We start from the raw sequence: 23207 nt of genomic DNA on the forward strand, positions 1-23207 counted from the left end.
TGCCTTTTGATGACAAGGAAAGCGGCTCTCCACTGACTAGCAGGCTGCAAAGCCAAAGTGCTGTTAGACAAATAACTGCAGGATATTTCGGAACATTTGTCACTTTACCTCAGCTTCCGCCACCACAGCAATATGCCTGCCCAGTTTCACAGTGCACACAATCACTTCCAGAGCACAGCTTGCACATGAGTGGAGTACAGGGTGTGACACAAGTACATTCCAAAATGATTCCACTAAAAGTTATTACCTTTTTCTTTCTGTGGCCATGATATGACTTGTAACAGGTTTTTTTTCTGAGTAGGTATATATGTTAAAGCTTACTCAAAGCCACATAATTAAGTGGAAGCAACATAGTACTAAAGGCTGGTCAAGCTTTCTAACCCAAAATTCATTCTTTCAGAATCTAATTAAAAGCCTGAGGGTAAAGCTCAGCTTGCAGATCAGTATTAAAATCCACCAGAAGGCATTTTTAGAATTCTGATTTTGCTCCTGAGGAAAGATGTTCTGAACAGGTTTAAGATAGGACAGGTGCATAAAGTCATGGCATCCAAGAGTCACATAGCCCTATCCCAGTATCCTGTGTCCATACATAACTGAGCAGCACTCCTTCCCAAACATCTATTCTCCCATCATCTTCCAGCTGCCAAATTGCTCTTTTAGGAAACTGTTAGGATGAAGGGTACATGAGTGGAAAAGTTAGTGTGATTTTAAGTATAAAAGAAGCAAGCAGGACTCTGTAACACTTGAAAGACCAGAGAAGAAAGGTCCCAGGGACCAGGAGAAGAGCAAGAGAGGCAGAGTTTGGGAAGACAATGGAACAAGTTATTAAGTAGCTGGTTATTGAACATCTAAGACAACAACAACATAATAAAAAGCAGATAATGTGAATTTGTCAAGAACAAGACTTTTTATGACACAGTGAGCAAGGGAGAAGCCACAGTTGTGACAAACATGGCCTTTAATCTGATAAGGCTTTTAATCTGCCACCTGAGAATCTGACAGACTGAGTAAAGCATTATGGCCTACACTAAAGAGCAGTTATGTCTATCATATGAAGATGTAATTAGGAATACTTCCCTTGCCAACTGGGAATCAGATGGGGTTCCACAATGATCTGTCATGCCCCTGCTTTATTTTGGATTTTTCTTACTAAAATGAAACTGAGAAAGCACACTTCCAGAATCTGGGCTGACAACTAAGGTGTGGGAAAGATTGCAAGCATCTTAGAAGCAGAATTCAGAATGATAATCTGAAAATTCTATAGAAACAAATGCAAAGTATTACAGTAAAAATTCATATGCAAGGGTAGAAATTGGCCAGATAACAAAACCACAGGAAATCTGATAGTTACGGTAGGTTGCAGTAAGAGTGAGAGGCAAAATAGTTCAGGAAAAATAAAAAATGGTCAATTTGGCAATATGAAGATCTAAGACACAAGAAACAAATATTTTGCTCTGCTCAGCAGCAGTGGAACACAATGCAGCTGGGAAGAAACCTGCAGGTTAAACACCACATTTAGAGAAAAACTGCAGGCAGAGTGGAAAATGGCTAAATTTTAAAACCACAGTTATCAGCAGAGATAGAGAACAAAAGTTTAAAAGAACAAAATTTGTTTGCTGAAGAAAAATGTGAAATGAGGAAAGGGCAAAGTTAAAAATCTTCAAGTACTTCTACAAATAAAAGACAAAATGTGATATCTTTAACCCACAAAGAACAGAACAAATAATCACTGGTATCATTTCCAGAACAGAATATAAGAGGAAAAAACTCAGTGACCTATAAAAATCACTGTGCAATGGAATTATGTCAACAGATCATGCAATTCCTATCACTGAAGGCTTTTCAAAAGAAATTAATCAAATATGCCATGAAACATTTTGTTAGAGGCTGCTGTAAGATTCCACATAGCTTTCATGAAGTTGGTGTCATCTCAGAAATAAAGGGAGGCTGGAAACATGTCAAACTCAGTGACAATCAACTAAAACAAAGCAAATGCTTTACCTCAAGTACAACTCACAAAGCAGGACTTCTGCCAACGTGAATAAATTCCACACGGGAATTGAAAATTACAGTTTTACCTGGATTAAACAGAACACTTGTAACCCCTGTATGTGAAAACAAACCAGCGGCACTTCTATTTAAGTGGCAAATGCTAATCTTGAGTTCACGTTCCAAAAGTAAGGTGCAAAACAAGCTGCTGGAAGGGCTAGGGAAAATTTGAGTGGCTGGAGACGAGTATTTAAGGTGGACCCATCCGCAGGTGCACCTGCCTGGCTACTGCATGTGTCTTGCATACGAGTTTGAGTACAAAATGCAACTCAAAGCTGTTGATTTTTTAATCAGCTCTACCACACTGGGGTTTGTACACCGTCTTGGGCAAAGGGGACTCAGCTGAGTTTCATCGTACCCACAGAATATGCTGTGATGGAAGGGGACCACAAGGACCGTCGAGTGGAGCTCCAGGGCCTGCACATGGCAGCCTCAGGAGCCACACCATGAGCCTGAGAGCCTTGTCCAAACACTTCCGGAACTCTCTCCGGCTTGGTGTTGTCACCACTCCCCTGGGGAGCCTGTTCCAGCGCCCAACCACCCTCCGGGGGAAGAACCTTTCCCCGAGATTAAAATGCAAACTGGGTTGTTGGTTGGTTTTTTTTATTATTATTATTGCCCCTGCAGTGACATCCTGTCGTCTGTCCTGCATTACTACACAGCAGATCCAGTCAAGAATAAAGACTGTGACACCTGAAACGCATTCCATCCTCCAAACGCACCACTGCCTTCCCGCTAGGTCTCCCGAGTTCCCGGCCTGTTCCCAACTCGGGGCGGCAGCAGCAGCAGCTCCGCAACAGCGCCAACGAGCCCGAAGGAGCCCTCGAACACCCCGGCTGCGCCGCACAGCCCCGGGCCGGGCGGGGCCGGGGGGTCCCTCCCGCCGCCCTGGGGGCCGTGCCCGCGGAGCCGCCGCTGCCCCCCGGGCCCGAGTCCCCGCTCACCATGGCGATGACGGCGATGCGGCCGCTGACGGCGCTGCCCGCCCCTGCCCCGGCAACCGAAGCGCCGCCCCCGCGCCGGGCCCGCGGTTGGGCGGGAGCGGACGCGACGCGCGGCGCCCCGCCCGCCGCCGGACGCGGAAGCCGCGGAGGTGACAACCGCGGGGCTGTGGCCACATCGCTGCTGCGGGCCGGTCTGTCGGGGCCGGGGCCGGGGCCGGGGCCGGGGCCGGGGCCGGGGCCGGGCGGGCGGGCGGGCGGGGGGTGGCTGTGCGAGGCCCTGGATCCTGCGGGGCTCGGCGTCCTGAGAGGGGCGGTGGGTAATGATGCAACCAGTGAGGGAGATGGAGGAGGAGGGGGAGGCTGCCCCCGCACGTAACTGGCCAGGATTATAGCGTGAACTCTGAAGGAGCAGGATCACCGTGTCTGGTGGGGCCGATAAGCCCAAATGCGCCTTATCAGTCTTTGGTTGAGTATTCTTGCCTCTTCCTGAGCAGCTACGCTTTCATTCTCCTCGTTCTCGTCAAGTAAATAGAGATCCTCAGTCAAAAGGAACGAACAGCAGTGGTGATTAACACCTAATGCTATTAATTAAGCAAACACGCAACTCCAGGTGTAGAAGCAACAGATGGTGAGGCATCTCTGTATCTGTAGTTTGAGAAAGCTCAAGGAGAAAAAGGTGTTTCTCTTGTCTTCTGTTCATCACAAAAGATAAACCTGCCTGACACAAAGCATATCTTTAGTCTACAAACCCAAAAGTAGCCGTGTGCTCACTGCTGCCATTTTCTTTTTAGGGCAGAGAGCTGCTGCAATGGAAGTGAAAAAGCTGTAGTTAAACCTTTTCAGTTGGTGCTACAGCGAAAGGAAGCCAGGGCCCTGGGGATCTCCCTTGAATACTGGGGAGAACTCAAGGAAAAAAAGCCAGCCAAACAAGAGAGGGGTATACTGATCTCAAACTAATGTAGTTAGACCCTAGGAAAGAGGGATGAGTGACTTGTATCACTGAGAGCGGATGGCCATGTGGATGAAGGTGGCGATGGTCAATACCTTTGGTGGATAAGGGAGAAAATGGCCAGGATGGTGGTTTGGGCCAAACTGGGGGTCAGCTTTTGTTGTTAGGTTAAAATAACCATGTGCACCCACTCAGGGCACCGACTCCTTCTTTGACTGAGAATCGGCCCTCCCAAAAATGTTGTTTCAGCAAGCAGGACTAAAGGAATTGTGCAGTTGTGTAGTTGCCGTTGTTTCCTCCTCACCTCGATCTGCTTGAAGCGGGGGGGGGGGGGGTCCTTTTCTTGTGGTTCTGTGGTTATTTTAGGTTATCTTGGCACAGTCCTGCTGTTGTACTGTGGGAATGTTACAGGCTTTTAAAGGGTAAGAGGGTGGCTCACTGAAAAAAAGGAGGGAGGCCAGAAAAAAAAATTTGAGGGATGGAAACTAGGGCAAGATGAGAAGCAATGTAAAGGAGTTGAAGTGCAGCTCTTGGTGAAAAAGACACAAGTGCCAGAAGACTCACGGTCTTCCCCTTTTAATTCTGCGGGTTTTGGTGTAGTTTTTATAATTTTGTGTTTTTCTCCTTTGTTTTGGTATGGGTGTTTTGACTGTGCAATACTGAACTGGAGTTTAGAGGTTGTACTAGAAAACAGGATAATCCAAAATTAACTGTCACTGTTACCTTGCTAAAGATTTTTTTTTTTTTACCCCCCTCCTTATTTCTTCCTCAGACTTACCTAGTTAGGAAGAGCTGACTGCTAAAGAGAAAATGACATCTCTAGAAAAAGGTAGGTCATTCATATGACATCTAAGCAGACTAGATTAAAAAGTACTTTAACTGGAATTCTAAACACCAGAGTTACACTGTATACCAGGCTCCTTTCATTTAAACTTACTCCTTTTATGTAGCTATGAGGAAGTAGTTCGTGACTTCATTATTGCAGTGAAAACCAGAGCTCCCTGGATTGAACAGCAATTGAATGAAATTTTTCTAATCCAGCTTGATATTGAAAAATAAATTTGTCACTGGTACTGTGATCTGTCTTGTCTGTACACTTGTCTGACAGCCTCCTCTGGTATTTAGAACCTGTTGGTACTAATTCAGCAAACTTGAAAGTAAGGCAAGATCATGGTGTTACTACAGGAGTTTTGAAATCCATTAATATTTGGATAGAGGACACAAGCTCACATTACTGTCTGCAGTATGAGTAAAAAAAGCAGTATGTGTAGCCATGCCCTCAGAAACTTTGTATCTCTCACCCATTTTGAGGAAACTGTACTACGATAATAATTCATTCAGTTAAAAACTTAGTGGACTTAAATAAAACTAATTTCAATAAACAGTGGGTATATTGGGGACTATTGGACTCTCAGCATTACTGGGAGTGCTGGAGTCTGTAGTTCAGAAATGGAGCAGAACTGGGTTGATGGCTTTCCTTAAATCTCCACTTGAGCAACTAAAACATGTTGGTACTTGAAAGTCTGCTAAACTTCTTAAGGTGTCAGTAGCTGTCTGGGTAATAGCTGCTTTTCTTTTGCTTCTTGCTTTTAAAATGATATTGCTCTCATTCTGCCAGCTCCCAAAACCTGATTTTGTTTTCAGCCTACGAGTAATGGTGTCAAGAATTTCTTTTTCCAGGAAAACTCTTTTTTGTGTCTGTATTTAATCTTGTATGGCAGCAGGAAATTAAAATTAATGCAATTCAGGTCAATGTTTGTGTCTTCTACTGCTGTAGTTAATGAGCAATGCACATTTGAGTCAGGACTTACTTGAGTAAGGGCTTACTGTGAGGGTGGTGAGACACTGGAACAGGTTCCCAGGGAAGTTGTGGATGCCCCATGCCTGGAACTGTTCAAGAGCAGGTTGGACAGGGCTCTGAGCAACCTGGTCTAGTGGAAGGTGTCCCTGCCCACAGCAGGGGTGTTGGAACAAGATGATCCTGAAGGTCCCTTTCAGTCCAAAGCAATCTATGATTTTCTGACTTGTGTTTGATTATCACTGCTGTAGTAGACTATTTGACACATGCAGTGTAGAATTAAAATCTCTAACTTTGAAGTACAGCAATTAAGGGAGGATTTACAATGACACTATAACTAAGTGAAAGGTGGTAAACTTTTCCTCCACATTTTCTAAATTTCAGTTGATGATGCCTCAGCACCCATTCGAGGACCTGGAGATGGCATGGAAACAGAGCAACCAGCTGGATCAGTGGAAGTAATCACTGGAGCCAGCACTACAAGCCATCACATCCACAACAGCCCCCATAAAAAGACAGCCTCTTCCCTGAGTCCTGGAGTTCTACAGCTGGGGAAAGTACATGCAGATAAATCCGTGGAGATTGAAGCTATTCGAATATTAGTCCCCAAAGCAGCCATCACCCATGTTGTTCCAAGTAAAAATGCAAAGGTAGCCAAATCTGTGGGACATAAAGGGGACACATTCCATCAGTCAGATGGAGCCACAGATCCCAAGAAAGAACAGACAGAGCTGAAAAATGCAATTGAAAAGCTAAAGAATTCAGAAAAGCGGTTGTTACAGGATAAAGAAGGTCTCTCTAATCAGCTGCGTATACAGACAGAGGTAAGAAATTAAAGGTGTTTTCTTCCCCACAGCTGAACTGTTTTGGTTTGTATAAGCAGTTTGTGAATGTGACCAAAGAGAACTGCTATGACACTCTAGCCTTGAAACAAATAGGTTCCCTTTTGAACTTACCAGCTAAGATAGAGAGTAGAAGTACATCAAAGTATTCCAGTGCTGCTTCTCTGACAACAGATGAAAGAGTCAAAGACTTAGCTGGGAGAAACACACTTGACAGCTGCAGGGAAATGAATCTTTCATGAGGAAAGACTTTGCTCCTTAATCACTAAATGAAAAATGTTACGCGGTAGGAGGATTGACTCTAACTTTCTATTTCGTACACCTGTGGATGTCTTGTCTAATCCTTTGTTATCTTACTGATTCAGGAGTTGAACACTACTGAAACTTTGTTTCCTGCAGCAGGCTTTCATTCTTCCATTTTGACTGTTAGAATTTAAACAAGAACGCGTAGGACATGCATTAGGCTCAAATGTTTATGCCTGCCTGGATACGTCCCATTCTGGAAAGACAATTAACTTTTAGCAATTTGCAGTAAGTTGCACTGCATTCTTTGGAGCGTTTATTCTCTGTTGACAGTTACAAGAGAGTCTGGTCGAATTCTAGGTCAATCAGGAGTTGAAGAAATTACTTGTTGCTTCCGTTGGGGACGATCTGCAGTATCACTTTGAACGGATGGCTCGTGAGAAGAATCAGCTCATCCTAGAAAATGAAGTCCTGGGCCGGAATATGGCTCAGCTGTCTGAACAATTGGAGCGCATGTCCATACAATGTGATGTGTGGAGAAGCAAATTCCTAGCAAGCAGGTATTCCCTCTCATGGAGCTGTCCTAACAGCGTTCTTCTTCAGTCTTTCGTCACGTACATTCATTACTTACATATGCAGAGGACAGCCATAATAGCCATACTGACACCTACTATGAAATCTGAGATTACAGAAGAGGTATAAAGAAAGTAAGATCATTGTAAATCTGAATCGTCCTGCTTTTCAGAGGTAATACAGTGAGTCCTAAGCCTCCTAAAATCTCAACTACAGTTCTTGTCAAGAAAGCCAGAGAAGCTGGCTAAACACTAGCCACGTGCACTTTAGTGTTTTCAAATGTCTTCTAGGGCAGCTAACTTTTCTTCAAGGTAATTAGTTGATTTTCATCCCTAACCCCCCCAGTATGATACAGTCATCAGTTTGAGAAGCTGATGTGTTTAAGAGCTCTGCTTATAGTAAGCCAAAGATCTACTATAGAAGAAAGAGTAGGGGGACCTCCTTATCAAACACTGCTTGTGTTACTGCTCAGAACCCTACTGTTATTTCTTTAACCATAAAAGCAAATCTGAAAGTCAAAATCTCATTTCACAATGACTTTAAACTTGCTTAGTTGTCTTACCAGATCTGTAATAGTGTTCTAATATTTTTAATTTTCTTCTATACTTGGATACAACTGACTGAATTATGATGCTTAATGCATATCAGAAAAGACCTCAACTGCTTGAAGGAAATGGCAATAGAGTACAGTCTCCTCCCTTTAATTTGCTGTTCTTAAGAAGTTTCAGCATTTGGGGTATGAATGGTAACTTGTGTAACATATGGGGTGTAATGGCACTTGTAAGTTCTAGCTGAGCAAGAGTTACTGTGCAAACTTGGGGTTTTTTTCTACATTATGGGGAGTTCTGAGATCAGGGCTGTGAGTCTCAGTAGTGTGCTTAAAGTAGCACTCTTCAATATTGTAACATTCTGGTCCATTTTTATCTCATATTTCTAGCTGTTGGTTGTTTAAATGTCATTCTGGTTTTTGCGTTTGGAACACCACAGGCATTTGAAATGCCTGCTGGAGGGGTCAGTACCAAGCCTCATGGCATGGAAAAATGTGACAACAGCTGTCTCCTTTGTAGCTCTTAAACACTCATATCTGGCATCTGGTGATTGCCCCTGAGAAGGGCAGAGAGGTAAATGAATGCAATCTATAGCCATAGCTTCCATTTTTAGAGATGAGTGAACAGATGTGATTACAGCATACTTGTGAGAATTGTCAGTAAAAAAAAAATGTATTTAGCTTTTTCTTTCACAGGATCCTTGTCAGCCATGTACACTTTTCCCCAAGGTATCTTGAAATGTCTGTTTACTAGATTTGTATTAAATGACCTAATATTGTTAAACTCAGTCAAAACATAATCTTGCATTGGTGTTGGCACTAGTTGAACAGAAATTATTCTTAATTAGGTTGATAGAGGCTCTGCATGGGGGAGGGGACAGAGAATAGCAGCTTAATACTCAGGTTGAGTAGACAAATGACGGTCTGTAGTAGAAAGCAGTGACTTTCAAACTGTTCACTTCCACTACTGACTGGAGATTTCCTTTTCAGGGTGATGGCTGATGAGCTGACCAACACCAGAGCAATTCTCCAGCGCCAAACCAGGGATGCACAAAGCGCCATCCAGGACTTGCTGAACGAACGTGATCAGTTCCGTCAAGAGATGATTGATACCCACAAGTATGATTTTTCTAATCCTCTGTGCAAACTTCATTTTTGTCAGTGTATTTTAGGCTAGAGGAGAATCAAATAACTTCCCCTCTTCCAGTGATATTCAACAAAAATCAGTTATACTGATGTATAGTATGGTCACTTTTCAGTTTTAGAGCTGAAAGAGCAAAAGTAATAGAATACTTTCTTCATTCCCTAGAGGTCTGAGGTCTTAAGGGTAATAAACTGTGGAACTGACATCCCTCACATCCTCAGGCTTTCTCTCTTTAATCACTTACTGTCTTGACTTCAAGTCTTCTCAGTTTCCTTCCAAAATATCAAAGAGATTCTTCTACCTACATGGACTTTATAGTGCTTATTCTGCCAGATGTCAAATAAGTGTTCCCAGTATTAATGTCCTGTGTTGGTGAGGCCTTGCCTTGGAGAATAGCCTGTTTGTCTCCTTGTTCTTAAACACCTTTTTTGTCCATTTCTTTGGTTTAAGATTTAGCTTATGCAGTAAGCCTTGGGAAGAGATGATTCCTCTGAAGTGTGCTGGGTGCTGATTATACAGTATAGAATACAAACCCCACTAACTAAAAGTGCTTCTTTCCTTTCTGCACAGGCTGCTGGAGGAGCTCATGGTCTCTCTTCAGTGGGGGAGACAACAGACATACTATCCTAGTGCCCAGCCTTTCACTACAACAGAGCTAGCAGCTGTGAACTGTAAGCTAGCCAAAGCTGTGAGCTCACATCTTCTAGGAAATGTTGGCACTAACAGTCCAAAAAAGACTTCCACACCTGTGGAGTTCTGCAATACACCTGCTGAGAAAATGGCTGAAATGGTAAGAACTCTTGATACATGTTAATCTTTATATTAAGGTGCTGGGTAAACAGGTATTTCATTTTCAACTTGGAAAAAAGATGAAAAATGGCTTATGAGCAGAAATCCTTTCTAGCTCTTAGAGAAGGAAAAAGCCCATTAAACTGTATAAAAATATTTTCAGTGTCAATTTTTCCATCCTTAGATGCTACATGTCCTGGATCCAGCTGCACATCTAGAAACATCAACAGAAGTTTCTTTTTCTGAGACTTCTCCATCTTCTTTCCTTTCAACAAAGAAAAGTATTGGAAGGTTTCACCCATATACAAGATATGAAGATGTCACCTTCAATTGTTGCAATCACTGTCAGGGAGAGCTGATAGCCCTTTAAAAGCCCAGCCAAGCTGCACATGCACTCTTCCTGAACTACACTAGTTGATGTTCATCGGGCTTCTCTTTGTCCTTTTTCCATAATGGGTGGGTTTGGCATTGGAAATTATGAAGTTTCTGCTTCTCTACCTCTTGAAGTTAGGGATTGACAGGATTTCCAGTCTCTGGGATACTTCTACTTCTTCTCAATGGGTAAAGCTACTTATTTTCTTATACAAAGGCAAGTCAAAAAACATTATGCTGGTCCAATTTGTAGAGCATAGAGATGCTCTTGACTATTTAACATTTATAGTCTTACTAGCAAATCATAATGAATTTCCTTTCAGAGGGAGACAGAAGTGTAACCATACCAAAGCAAATGAAGTGCTGATCAGTAATTTAAAAATAATGGTAAATGGTCAGTTACATGTTGGGTTTTTTTTTAAATTTTAGCCAAGGTGGTGAACTGTCCCCAAGTCTATGTTCTACCTTTTAAATTTAGTTATAAAAAGGAGTATGTGCAATGATTCTTCATAGCTGTAAGTTCTGAAAGCAAGAGTATATGCAATGTCAGCCCTCCTGTCAAGGAGATGAAGCCTGAATGAACTCTAGCTATAATATATAGTAACTGCTTTCAAGTGGATTCTAGAAATCCCGGTAGGGTGAGATTATACTTGTGTTTCCATAGAGCTGAAATAATGACTTTTCCATTGTTTCAGCTTCTAGAGTGAAGCTGCTGCACAGCTGATCCTCAGCAAAGGCAGACCCACATACTTCCTTTAGTACATAACATTGAATCCTGGCCTGGCATTAGGGCTCAGTCCTTGCCCAAGGTCTTCCTGGGTATTATCGGAAGATGAAGATAAACACTAAGTTTGCACAGGTACTGTTAAAAAATAAAAGTATTTTTTTACTTTTATGGTTTTATAATCTTGAGGTAAATTTGAAGTTCTTGACATAGTCTGAAGAGAACTTTTAGGAGACAATCTGCTAAATCCAAAGAAGCTTATTCAAGTTTCTAGTTTGACCCCCAAATTTACCATATGAAGCTGTCTAGTTTAGGGAAAAGGTTTCTGAAATGGTTGCTTTTACCCAATTTTCCTTTGAATATCATACCCATGGATCAGAATATGTAAGTTCTAAGTTCTTGCTGTTGCTGGCTCTGCTTTGGTTTACATGAAGAAAGCTACAATAAATTTCCTTTGCTTGCTTTCAAGTTGCAGTTTTGGATTTAATGAAGTCACATTTCTGACCCTGTTTTCTCTGTAGCATAAACAGAATTGTATGACATTGAACTGTAAAACCCTTCACTCCGCTGGTGTGAGGCAATGAACAGAGAAACACCTTTGTTGTTTACTACAACTAGGGAGATGGGGGGTGTGAACCTTTGCAAACATTCCCCCTGGATTTGCTTGCTAGACACAGGAAGCTCTTCCTGCCCTTGGTGTCAGGGGAAGGTACTGGAAGGAGGAAGGCACCTGTTACTTACATGTCCCATTAGTGTGTGAAATTTTCATTTTGTGTCCGTGCTCGCTCTCTATGCTGGCAAAAGCTGCAACAGAGCAGGCTCCAGTCTAACACCAGTGTTCTCAGTATGCCTGTAACTAGCTCCAGAAGTAACCGAGAAAAATACTACCAGCAAATCTGTTTTGCATCTACTACACTTCTGTCTGTTGCAGTACTCCCAGAAAACACTGTGAATGTGGAAAAATTCAAGAGCAATGCCAGGATCATGAAATCTGCGGGGGCATACAGTTGGACAGAATGCTCCTCTTCTTTCACTGACTTTATGATTTCATGAGTGACTTGGGCATGTCAAGAGTTCACAATTTAGCTGGGTAAGGTAATGTAGTTTGGTAGATTTATTATATTAAACATTGACATTTATATAAGGAACCTAGCTTCCTTGCTACTGGAAAAGGTCATAATTTGCACAAGCTTTTAATTCCATAGAGTAGAAAACTACTGAATATGACTCACAGAAAAAAGTTTCAAAACCTGTTGCACGATCACCTACATTGAAGACATTAGTCTTCAGTGACCACTTTCCAGGAACCTCAAAGAACACTGCCCTGGTCTAGAGCTGGTCAACAGATCAATAAGAAGTGGTACAAGAAGTAACATTTTCCAACATAACACCTTGCACAGTCTTAATCACTAGCTGCATCAAACAGCAATATTAATCCACCAAAAATCCAACATTTTACACAGTAGCCTGCATCCAGGAATCCATGATGGAGCTGAGTATAAAGTGCCCTTTAAAGGAGGGAATATGTATTTGCCACCCTTATATATACATCTTGCACTCATTTAGATTTGGTTAAACCAAGAAGATCCCTGAGTTATGCATTAAAGCAGGCTTTTCAACTAAATTACAAATAAATAGATAGTAAAATCATTGTTAAACTTGCTTGAAAGCCCTAAAAACATCACAAAAAGTCAGTAGCTGTAAAGGACAAAAAACTCAAGCCATAAAAATTAAGATTGTCACCAAGAACTCTGTGGCTACATCAAATTTTCAACTGTAATGATCTATGAAGCAAAAGGATTCTGGCTGTGACTTAAATATACTGGATGTTCCGCATCTTCCTTGCTCTTCTGGCTTCAAATCTAATCTGCCTGGTTCTCTCTTTAGCATCCAGTTCTGCGGCTCGTTTCTCTTCTCTCTTCCTTCTCAGCCAGCTGTGGAGAGAGAAAGAGGACCAGAAGTACTGGCAGTTGTCATTTCAAGTTTTACATCATCCATTCAAAGGAGACTTGTCCCCCAGTTAACTGGAGCCCACCCTGTCTTGTAGGGTGAAGTTGGGTGTCACAGCTGAGGCAGTCCAAAAGCCTGCCACACCCAAACACAGGAAACACTACTTTCCCAGCCCAATTCCCCTGCTTTTGCACCCACCTTTACCTCCCCCATTTTGTTAAATTAGATTAACTTTATGCTCATTTCATGGACTGAATCAACCCAAGCTTGCTCCAGAACAGGCAACAAGGGTTTGAGGAGAAGATCCCCTTTTTAGCAAAAGGAATTCACTCTTTTCAACTCCAGTTCTGACAAATAAATTCATAGTAGTGAACAAACAACATCAAAACACTGATGCATTTTTGCTAGGGTGTAAGTTTAAAAGGGCATATTCATGCAAAAAAAAAAAACCACAACAACAACAACAACAAAAAAAAAACGCTCCAACACAAAGAGGACATCAGCAGCAAAGATGTACCATAAGATAGCTACAGTTGCGAGATGATAGACTACAAAAGTTTCAAATGTGGTCCGTTAGGAATGACCCTACTCACTCTTTAAAAGCTCTGTCACATTCCTCTGCACTTGGAAAAAAGGACACTTCCTCAGTCTGGCGTCTCAAATATTCTATCCGTTTTTCTTTCACGTACTGTTGGTGCTTTTTTTTAAGCCATAACCTGTAGGCTTCTTCTGGATCCCTGTTCACTTCCTAGTTAATAAAAAAGACATGTTATAAAGGTTAAGGGTAAATGACCTTTATAATGAGCACATTATAATAGTTTTCTTTGTATTCTGCTGTCATCTCCCCTCCATGAAACATACTTTATAAACACACTAGAGCAAATACTAATCTGGCATAGACCATATATATGAGCAAGCATTCAAAGCACCATGTTTAAAAACTTTAGCTTTTCTAGCTCATCACTTTAAGGCAGAAGAACTTTAGAAGAGTATCTGAATCTCCAGGTTTTCATTAGGTCATGTGCATTAACTGCTTGCTAACAAGTTCTGATGGTAAGGAACAAACTCCAAGGAGTCTCCTGGCTGCTTGTTCACTGCAGGGCTCAATCAAGTCCTTCTCCTGGTCTGTGGGAGCATCACTGTATCCCCTGTGATTTTATACTTAAGTTCATGTATGCTGCTTCTACATTGCAAACTACTCTTCCAAGCAGATCAATCCTAAACCTACAAGTCTAGCTCTTCACTGAAAATGATGTAACAAGAACATTATCCATTGCTGTAAATTTTCATACACTTAGCTAAGAACGCAGGTGTAGAATTTGGTTTTCCTATTTAAAAAGAGCACTACAGATCCCAGTTCCACATTAGGGAGACTTTACTTTCATTCTCAGCTCTTCCAACTGCTTTGCACGACGATTTCGCTTTTCTTCTTTCATCTGTTCTTTCTTCTTCAGTAACCAAGCTCTATAAACTAATTCATTCTCTCTTCTCTTCAGTTCTTCTAGTTCCTTTTTCCTTTCTTCTTCCTTAGGTGGAAAGAAAAGTGAATAAACTTAGCTTTTAAGAGAATGATCTTAATCTGCAAAGACTGTTGCAGGCAATAAGTAAGCCATTTGAATTGCATGAGAGACAATTACAGATGTAAAATACAGATGAAAATAAAATACAGATGAAATGGGAATACTCAAAGACTGCATCACAGCTGATACTACATTTAGGAAGAGATTGCTTGGAGCACTTCTGTGGTTTGTGATATACTCAGATACTTTCAGTCTAATCCTTTTTGTGATTACCTTCATTTCCACGACACCTCTCGACTCACAGACATTTAAATAGCAACAGGCAAAAACTCTTAAAATTAAGTCTGTCTGATATCTCTAGTTAGCTTAAAATCACTTTAAATGGAGAAATTTTAAAAATAAATGCAGCTCTCAGGCTTGATGGACCACTAAACCTTAAAAGATATTTAACAACATATGGACTGCAGGCACTACCTTATAGATAAGGACCATTTTTGGACATGAAGTTGCAATGTATTTACTTAAGGAGATCTTATTAAGGCATATTAACAGCTTCAGGCTTTTTTCAAGTGCACAAAATGAACTGATATTTACAAAATGGAGAAAAGTCTCTATTATTTATTAAATTACATTTTAGCTAATGATAAGTATCTGCAAGGAGGAGAAAAAGTTTCAATTAATGCTTCAGAAAGCTGACTAGGACATTTTTTACCAGGTTTTACTCTCTGTGACACAAAAGCTACAATCCCTACTCATTTCAATATGTTGAGAAATCTAATCTTCTTGCAAACAGATGATGTTCCTCCCACCTACACACAACTTTCAGATATCCTCCAAACTTACCATTTCTAATTTACTGGAATGAAAGAAACTCCACCAAAATGAAGCAGATGGATTCTAGTAATGTCAAGAAATGTTTCATGCCTGGGAAATCCATCACAGAATGGAAGAATTCCATTCCAGAATGAAGAAATAAGGTAACACAACCTTACCTTTCCATAAGTCAGCAAACAAAGGAAGAATTTAGCACTCACTGTTAAGGAAAATAACCCTCCTTCCACTCATGACCCTACCTTTTACTTTAAATACACAGACCACAGTTTCAAGAGATATAGTCTTGTGTGCACAAAGAAAGCACTTCAATTGCTCATCAGTTTTCATACCCCTCATTACTAAGCTGAGCCTCAGCAACCTTTACAAATAAAGCAGGCTAGAGCTCTTTCCACAGATAGAATATAACCTTGGAAGCTACTTAGCCAGCTTAATTAGTACATCATGGCACAGAAAAATGGCAGATGCTTCACGCTCCTTTTATAGAGCAATACACACAGTAAGTTACCTTTTTGTAAATGTATCATCATAATGCAAAAAGAAGAAAAACATCAACATTTTTTAACTCTCTGGTAAAGATTTCTGAAAAAAATGAGGCCCATTACAGCTGTCAGAGGTTGACTCTCTATTAAATATATTTCTATTTAAATTTTTTTTTCTGCGTAAGGAGCTGGGAAAGAAATAAAATGGTTCTTACAGTCACTTTGCTGTGTAAATGTTATATTATGACTGAACACTCTCCCACATGATAATTGCTTAATCCATACTTCTTGAGTACCCAAATGTGCCCCTGCCTTACTGTGGTTAATGGAAACTTCCTGCACTGCAGTATGATATATGCAGATGTGACACCACATTCCATAAACTGTGGGACTGTAACAGAACGTAGGTAGAGAAAGTCAAGAAGCAAAAGCAGTATGAAAAGTATAACAGAAGAAGGCCTATTTATGAACGATATATTAAATAAATACTTCATTTCTCCTCTGAGCAAGGCATGATCCTATGCCACTCTGGGAAAGAACCTTTGGGAGATTCTATACAAACCCCAGAGAATTATTGTTATTATTATTGTTGTTATTATTATTACTACTTCAACTATTACTGCTTTCTCTTTTTTCAAGGAAGAATGGAGTAAATACCCTGAGCACATGGTCTTTGTGGGGCAGGGGAATAGGATGGTCAGTGTGATTTACTTTTCTCTATATATTTACCTCTCTCTTCAGTCTTTCCTTCCTTAGTTCTATCTGCATCCTTAATTCTTTTTGTCTGGGAGTAAGAGTGTAAGTGGAGCTTTTCACCGATTTGCTTGCAGACTCGGTCTTCTGTTTTCCCTGATCTTTTGCACCATCCAGAGCAGAATCTGGATGATCTTTAGAATCAGATGGAGAGTCAGCAGGCAAAGAACTAGATTTTGGAGATGTCTGTTGAGCTTCAGTATCTGTAAAAGAAACACTTATTGAGGGCAAAATGCCCTGGCTTTCAATATCACATAAACTTAAGAGTTCAAACTTTCTATCTTTTTCTACTAGAATTTTACCATCTGTTGTTTCCTCATCTGGGGCAGCATGTTCTGAAAGTGATGTGGGGTTCTGTTCCTTGTCATCAGAAATCTGCAGCTGAGACAGCCCAGCTGAAATGTCGTCTCTCCTTGCAAGGTCAGTTTTACCAGCTTCAGCATCTTCTGGAGCAGGAGCTTGATGACCCATCTCATCCCTAAATTTTAATTTCCGTTCTCCGTTTTGATCCGTAGGATTCTGATTTTCCAGGTCTTTGTTGGCTTCTTCAATCTTTCCCATGACAGAACACTTCATTTCTTCATCCTCTTCCTTGTCCTGCTCATTTTCCAGCTTGGATTCCTGGACAGAGCTTTCTCTCTCAGATTCATGGTCCTTCTGTTTAGTATCTGCCTTGGAATCCATGTATTTTTCATTAGAGTATATCACTTTCACATTTACATCTTCCTCTGCAATCTGATCTAGATTTTCTTCCACTTCCTCATTGTCTTCCCAAGAGCGGTCTGCATCTTTTTGTGCTTCAGCATCCTTTTCACCAGGATTCTAAAAAAATTAAAATAAACTAGTCTCTTCTCTCAATAAAAGAACAGTTATCAAAGAAAAGAGAAAAGAAACAGTGAGAGAGAAGAGCAGTACAAACTACCTGCATTCTAAACCAGGCTGTCAAATAGTGCATGTCAAAACTAAAAGCTTTTTTGGCACTAACAAGTCTCTTCATTTTCTTCATGTTCACATTCACACAAAGTTTAACTAACCAGTAAAGTGATTAGTGACAGCATAAAACCACAACAAGTGTTGCACAAACACTTAAAGGAACCCAGGAGTACTTTTGAATAAAATGTATCATTTTCAATGAACACTGAATTTTCTGCTTTACAGATGTTATAAACAAACTGAAATTTTTCGCTGAAATGTTCTTCACTATCATTCCAAATAATCTTCCTTGGCAAAATTCAGTGAATGCACCTACACATTTCAAGCAATACTGAATTTGTGCCTCTGATTCCAAATATTACTCAATTTTGTCTTCTAAATAACACAACTAGCATTTAATGTAACAGATACCTCTTTTTCACCACGCCTTTGTTCTTCATCAGTTAGGCTTTCTGGGTCTTTTTCAAAATCATCCTCATATTCTGCATTTTCTGTTAAATCACCCACATCTCCTTGATCTTCCTTGTCACTCATTTTGGTGATGTGTTAGAGTTACACTACAAAAAGGAGAGGGAATAAAATGTTTTCAAACTCTAGTGACACACTGATGCTGATATCTCTTGTGACACCCACATCAAACTTGTGAGCAGTATTAACACAAGCATGTTAGACAGTGCCACAGCACCTCAGGACTAAGGATCATTGATGGCTCATAAACATGAATGGTTTCCAGCCTTTCCAGCTCTGCCTACTGGGAGAAGGTTTGAGTTAAAGAAAATCAAGGTGATTTAATGTCTCTGACAGAGAGAACTAGAACCCATGATCTTTTAACAGTTAACCTTGTGCTTGGACAAAGAGACCACTATTTTATGTTAGCTAGAAGTTTTGAAAACCTGGCAGTTTATTCACTTCTTTTTAGCTACCACTTGCCACTGGAATCACTCATTCGCACTAGATTTCTCAGAATTTAAATTTTTAGAGCTCATTCAGAATGTTGCCTTGACTTTCCACACTGTATCTACTTTCATCATGTTTCTCCTGCACCACCTCATATGACATGTAATGATTTCTGCTGGGAAATGTCCCTTCCTTCACAAATATCCTTGGTTTGGGTGATGACGTACCTGGGATCTTAATGGAGATACTTTGCGCTAGTGCATATTCAGCACAAAATAAATATTTAAAAACATATAATGATAATAAAAATATCATACAAAAGCTGCACAGATGAATTGTGCCTTTAAAAAAAATATGTTCACATCAGTCTGTGGGGGTCAATACAAACACATTGAACATGCTGTTTAATTCATTTAGGTTAAATGTAATAACGGGGAGCAGCATAAAAGTCAGTCTCTCCTGCTGTAAGATAAAGTAGCCGTGGCTGAAGAGAGCATTTCCAATTCGATGACTTGTTTCATAGAATCACAGAAGTTTAAGGGGTTGGAATGCACCTCAACATCATCTAGTCCCAACTCCCCCTGCCATGGGCAGGAACACCTTTCACTAGAGCAGGTTGCTCAAAGCCCCATCCAGCCTGGCCTTGAACACTCTCCAGGAACGGGGCATCCACCATCTCCCTGGGCAATCTGTTCCAGTGTCTCACCACCCTCACTGTAAAGAATTTCTTCCCAGTCTGTAACCTAAGCTTCCCCTCTTTCAGTCTGTACCCACTTCCCCTTGTCCTGTCACTGCAGTTCCCTCTCCAGCTTCCCTACGGGCCGCTTCAGACACTGGCAGGTTGTAATGAGCTTTCCACACAACCTCCTTTTCTCCAGGCTGAACAGCCCCAACCTTCTCAGCCTGTCTCCATAGGGAGGTGCTCCTGTCCTCTTACCGACCTCAGGACTTCCTCTGGACTTGCTCCAGCAGTTCCATGACCTTCTTATGTTGGGGGCACCAGAAAATCCTGAATCGGCTCCTATTCTATTTTGGATATTATGAAGTAAAGTGATTCAGCATTAAGAGGGACCGAATGTATTTAGAAGATCTCAAATCTTCATTTTCACCTGCTTCTGTTCTACTTGGGGCGTGCACAGTTTAGTAACACCTCTACGCGGTTACACTCAGGCACAGTGGCAACAAAAGGAGGGACAGAGCGACGGATTTCTGTCCCTTTGTCCTTCTGCACTATACCATTACACACATACACAGACCGGGGCGGCGGGGGACGTCCTCACCAGTATTCCCTGTTCCCCGGGAACACGCCGGGCTCCGCCGCTCCCTGCCGGGGACGGCGAGGTGCCGCCCGCCACCCGGCGTTGGCGTTGCCGTTGCCGTGACAGCGGCGGGGCGGACCGAGCTGCGGCGCCGGCCAGCACCACGGCGGCTCCCGAGGGACAAACACCGCCTCCCGAGGGACGAACACCGCCTCCCGAGGGACGAACGCCGCCTCCCGAGGGACGAACGCCGCCTCCCGAGGGACGAACGCCGCCTCCCGCAGGGCAGGCCGGGCCGCACGGCCCCGTTGCCATGGAGACGGGCCCGCTCCAGCCGCCCCTCCCCGCTCCCTTCTCCGTGTGGGACAGTTCAACCTGACGCCTGAAATTTGTCGGGAAGCAGAGCGCTGAGGGGGCGGGGGGCACACACACCCCACCAGGAGAGGGGCAGGAGTGCGGCAGGCAGCTCACCCTGTCCAGCTGAAAGCCCTTCTTTGATGCTGTTAAATTATGCACTCCTCAGGAAGCAGCCTCGGTTTGCGTGTTGTATTATTCATCATGCTCCGGCTGGCAATGAGCAATCGGATCAGCCCAAGAACCAGCAGTGTCAGGATTTGGGCTTTTGTTAATCACGGAATCATAGAATTGTTAGGGTTGGAATGCGATCTTGAAGCTCCAGCCCCCTTGCCATGGGCAGGGACACCTTCCACTAGACCAGGCTGCTCAGAGCCCCATCCAGCCTGGCCTTGAACACCTCCAGGGATGGGACATCCACAATTTCTCTGGACAACCTGTTCCAGCGTCTCACCACTAATGAAGACGGCACTGAATGTCCAGAGACACACCTCTCCATGTTAGCCATACACTGCTCCTTGAACCTGGAAATGGGGAAAAAACCCAAACCAAACCAGCAAACAAAAAACAAACAAACAAACCCAGGAAAACGCCCTGAATTAATTCCCATCTGGAAAAAAAAAAAAAAAAAAAAAAAAAAAGGAAACAACAACAACAACAAAAACTCCCCACCCTGATTTACCTGCGGGGCTGGCAGAGGGAGAAGGATCAGACTCCTCAGCGGAGCTGGAGGGAGGCGGCAGGTTGCAGTCTCCTCTAGGGAGGACCAAGCACCCCACAGGCTTTTAGTGGATGCTGTGCCCCTGAGGCCAGCAGGTCCCCAAAGAGCTGTGTGACCACCACACTCCACACAGAGCACACAGAGAACTCACTGCAAGGGCGAGCAGCTGTCAGCAGCCGTTCAGGGTGATGAAGCTCACTCAGCATCACAAAATGATTCCCAGGACTGCATTTTGGGGGATGACTCTCCTCAGCCCTCCTACCAACCGGGGCTGCAGTAGCATGGACCTGTCTGAGGGGAAAGAGGGAGAGAGGGAGGGAGTTCTCCTCACTGGCAGCACTGACATGGTGCCCATCACACTGTGCCTCACACGGCCGTGTTCCCAAGCTCTGAATACACTGGCCTGGCAAAGCAAAGGATCACTGTCTACAAGGCCACACACCTCAGGGAGCAGCACCTCCCCTATACTAAAGGTTTCATGGTAATGAAAGAAAATACAGGCAGAAAACAGCCACAAAGCCAGAGCTTTGATAACACAGTAACTCAAGTAGGAGCCCTTTCACTCAAAGTCCCAGGGGACAGAAAAGCTGAACCCCTCCAAGGTGGGGTGCATGAGTTCTCTGAAGACATCTCTCATCAAAGGCCACATGCCATAGGAGGAGACTGGAGTCCATGACCTCAGGGTTTCTGTTCATCCTACACCATACAGTGAAAAAGAAAACCAGGTTTTGACATTTGTTCTAGTGGGCTGAAAGGGCTCCCTTACACTTATCAGAGATAATGTTCTGGTACCTGCTGTACATGGTAAAAATTTCAACCAGTGACCTCGCCCAGGGCATGCAGTTATCCCACCCTTGAAGGCAATATGCCAAATTTCTGATTTTCCACATTTCATTTTCACAAGTTCATAGCAGACTGAAATACAGAGAACTGGGTACAATGCCAAGGCTTTCTGCTCTATCCCTCATCTTAAAAGCCAGCACTATCCTTTTCATTCACAAGAGCTGCTTTATGTGAATAATTACAAATCAATGTGATTAAGACAAGGATTAGACCCCATCATTGGGATGTCAAGTTGTGGTGTTTGATTATAATAACTTAATGATTTAAGGTCAATCAAAATTCATCTATGCATTCATTAACCCACATGTCATTAAATGTAGGTTTGCAGATATTCCCATGTGTGAGGAAGCTGCAGAGTCATGAAAAATGTAACAAAAACAACAGTAAAGCAGTGCAGGGCTCCAAGGACAGACCCTGACATGTTGGCTGCTGTTTTCCATGTCACTAATGCATCAGACACTGTGTTCAGGGAACAGATTCATGCAGAGTGCGTGTGTTTCACAGAGAAAGGCTGCATAACACCTCCAGAGCAACGTTAAACAAGCACCTACCTTAACACCGTTTTTATGTAGTGTAGGAAACAGTTGACACTGTCAAAAAACACTGGGAATAGGGTTCAGAGCATCCAGTTTCATTTCCCTTCCATAGCCAAAGTCCCTCTTTCCTTTCCAGTACTTGGCTACAATCATACCAATAGAGAAGAAAACACAACAGCTTCTTCACAGAGTGCTTCCCTTTCCCTGAGAGCACTGCCAGAGAAGCCAGCTGTGTCACACATGCACACAGCCACAGCAGGGGTTGAGTGTAACCCTGCCTTGCCCTGGTGGGCTCTCACAGCCACTGCTAGCCCATGGGGACAGCAGTGGGTGCTGCTCCCAAAACAGCAGTATCTGGCGGCTCTTACTGTTCCTTGCTTTTTTGGACAGAACAAGCCCTGCAGCCAGTCTCTCACTGTAGCAGTGATCTCAGGAACTACACCTCATCCTACCAGCATCATTAGCAAACCCAGTACAGGACAGACATTCAGTTGTAACACTCACCTCCAGCAGCCCCCAGCACCAACTGGAACAAAGAAACAGAATCCCAGGCAGATTGCCGCGTGCAGTGTTTATCTCATCACCGCCAAACCGCACTGCGCGCTCTATCTCCAGTGCAGAAATTCCGCTCCTTCACAGCAGCTGCGTGCCCCTTTCAGCTCTCTCAGCTCTACACGATGTGGCAGGATGCAATGGGAGGAGCAAGGATTGCCACAATTCACGTGGGCTTGCTTTACTTGCAGGGCAGGGCAGCCTTTCACCAGCACCAGATGAGAAACACTTAAACCCACCTTAAGGATAATGCTATACCTGTATAACTTACTAATTATATTCCTGACATATGCAAGCAGAGATTTTAATCCTCCACACTGTCAGGAAACTCATCCCTCTACAGCTGACTCCTGTATTCACCCAGGGAAGGCAGATGAATGAAATTCAGAACAGACCTGACATGCCAACAGTCTGTCCTTCAGCAATAAAACTCAGCAATAAAGCTCTGACGGAAGCATGTGTAAGAAAGCCTCCCCTCCCCCTTTCCTCCCCAGAACACCCCGTTTCTCGTTTTTGGTGTTGTGCAGAGGGCTTGTTGGACTACTACCCACACAAACCACTGTGCCCTCCAGCCTAGCCTGTACTATGAAGTACAAGCCATG

The 23207-nt window shown here is 42.8% G+C and overlaps 3 protein-coding genes across 5 annotated transcripts in view; 1 reads left to right on the top strand and 2 right to left on the bottom strand.

The window, feature by feature from the left end:
- Positions 1–3072, bottom strand: part of NME7 (NME/NM23 family member 7) — an 89960-nt gene extending 86888 nt beyond the window's left edge. The window contains exon 1 of the mRNA XM_066175223.1: positions 2994–3072. Coding sequence (XP_066031320.1) covers positions 2994–2996 — 3 coding nt within the window. The 5' untranslated portion in view covers positions 2997–3072. The remainder of the gene's footprint in view (positions 1–2993) is intronic.
- A 48-nt stretch (positions 3073–3120) lies between these two features.
- On the top strand, positions 3121–11442 carry BLZF1 (basic leucine zipper nuclear factor 1). The gene is made up of 7 exons (XM_066175229.1): positions 3121–3184; positions 4715–4771; positions 6125–6564; positions 7186–7385; positions 8936–9064; positions 9660–9879; positions 10063–11442. The coding sequence occupies exons 2-7, from the start codon at positions 4753–4755 to the stop codon at positions 10246–10248; spliced, it is 1194 nt and encodes a 397-aa protein (XP_066031326.1). The 5' UTR covers positions 3121–3184; positions 4715–4752; the 3' UTR covers positions 10249–11442.
- CCDC181 (coiled-coil domain containing 181) lies at positions 11417–22993 on the bottom strand. 3 transcript variants are annotated; one of them, XM_066175228.1, is made up of 7 exons: positions 22558–22993; positions 20636–20965; positions 17855–18000; positions 16487–17332; positions 14304–14450; positions 13518–13672; positions 11417–12908 (listed from the first exon to the last, which is right to left on the bottom strand). In XM_066175228.1, exons 3-7 carry the CDS (start codon positions 17975–17977, stop codon positions 12788–12790), a joined length of 1392 nt encoding a protein of 463 aa, XP_066031325.1. In that variant the 5' UTR covers positions 17978–18000; positions 20636–20965; positions 22558–22993; the 3' UTR covers positions 11417–12787. The 3 variants fall into 3 exon arrangements, with proteins under 3 accessions (XP_066031325.1, XP_066031323.1, XP_066031324.1); XM_066175226.1 differs by lacking the exon at positions 20636–20965 and having other exon boundaries at positions 22558–22991; XM_066175227.1 differs by lacking the exons at positions 20636–20965; positions 22558–22993 and adding an exon at positions 20071–20477.
- Between the last annotated feature and the right edge of the window lie 214 nt (positions 22994–23207).

This window comes from Chamaea fasciata, unplaced genomic scaffold (assembly GCF_029207755.1).
Source record: "Chamaea fasciata isolate MVZ Bird 193981 ecotype frontalis unplaced genomic scaffold, bChaFas1.0.hap1 SCAF_2, whole genome shotgun sequence".
Lineage (NCBI taxonomy): Eukaryota > Metazoa > Chordata > Aves > Passeriformes > Sylviidae > Chamaea > Chamaea fasciata.

Excerpts from the sequence above, each read along its gene's own strand:
- BLZF1 (XM_066175229.1), top strand. Across the intron at positions 6,565-7,185 it reads AGCTGCGTATACAGACAGAG|GTCAATCAGGAGTTGAAGAA; the intron begins GTAAGAAATTAA and ends GTCGAATTCTAG. Across the intron at positions 9,065-9,659 it reads GAGATGATTGATACCCACAA|GCTGCTGGAGGAGCTCATGG; the intron begins GTATGATTTTTC and ends CTTTCTGCACAG.
- CCDC181 (XM_066175228.1), bottom strand. The coding sequence starts at position 17,977 with ATGAGTGACAAGGAAGATCAAGGAGATGTGGGTGATTTAACAGAAAAT. Across the intron at positions 14,451-16,486 it reads AGGAAAGACTGAAGAGAGAG|GAAGAAGAAAGGAAAAAGGA; the intron begins GTAAATATATAG and ends TTTCCACCTAAG. Across the intron at positions 13,673-14,303 it reads TGGAAGAGCTGAGAATGAAA|GAAGTGAACAGGGATCCAGA; the intron begins GTAAAGTCTCCC and ends TTTATTAACTAG.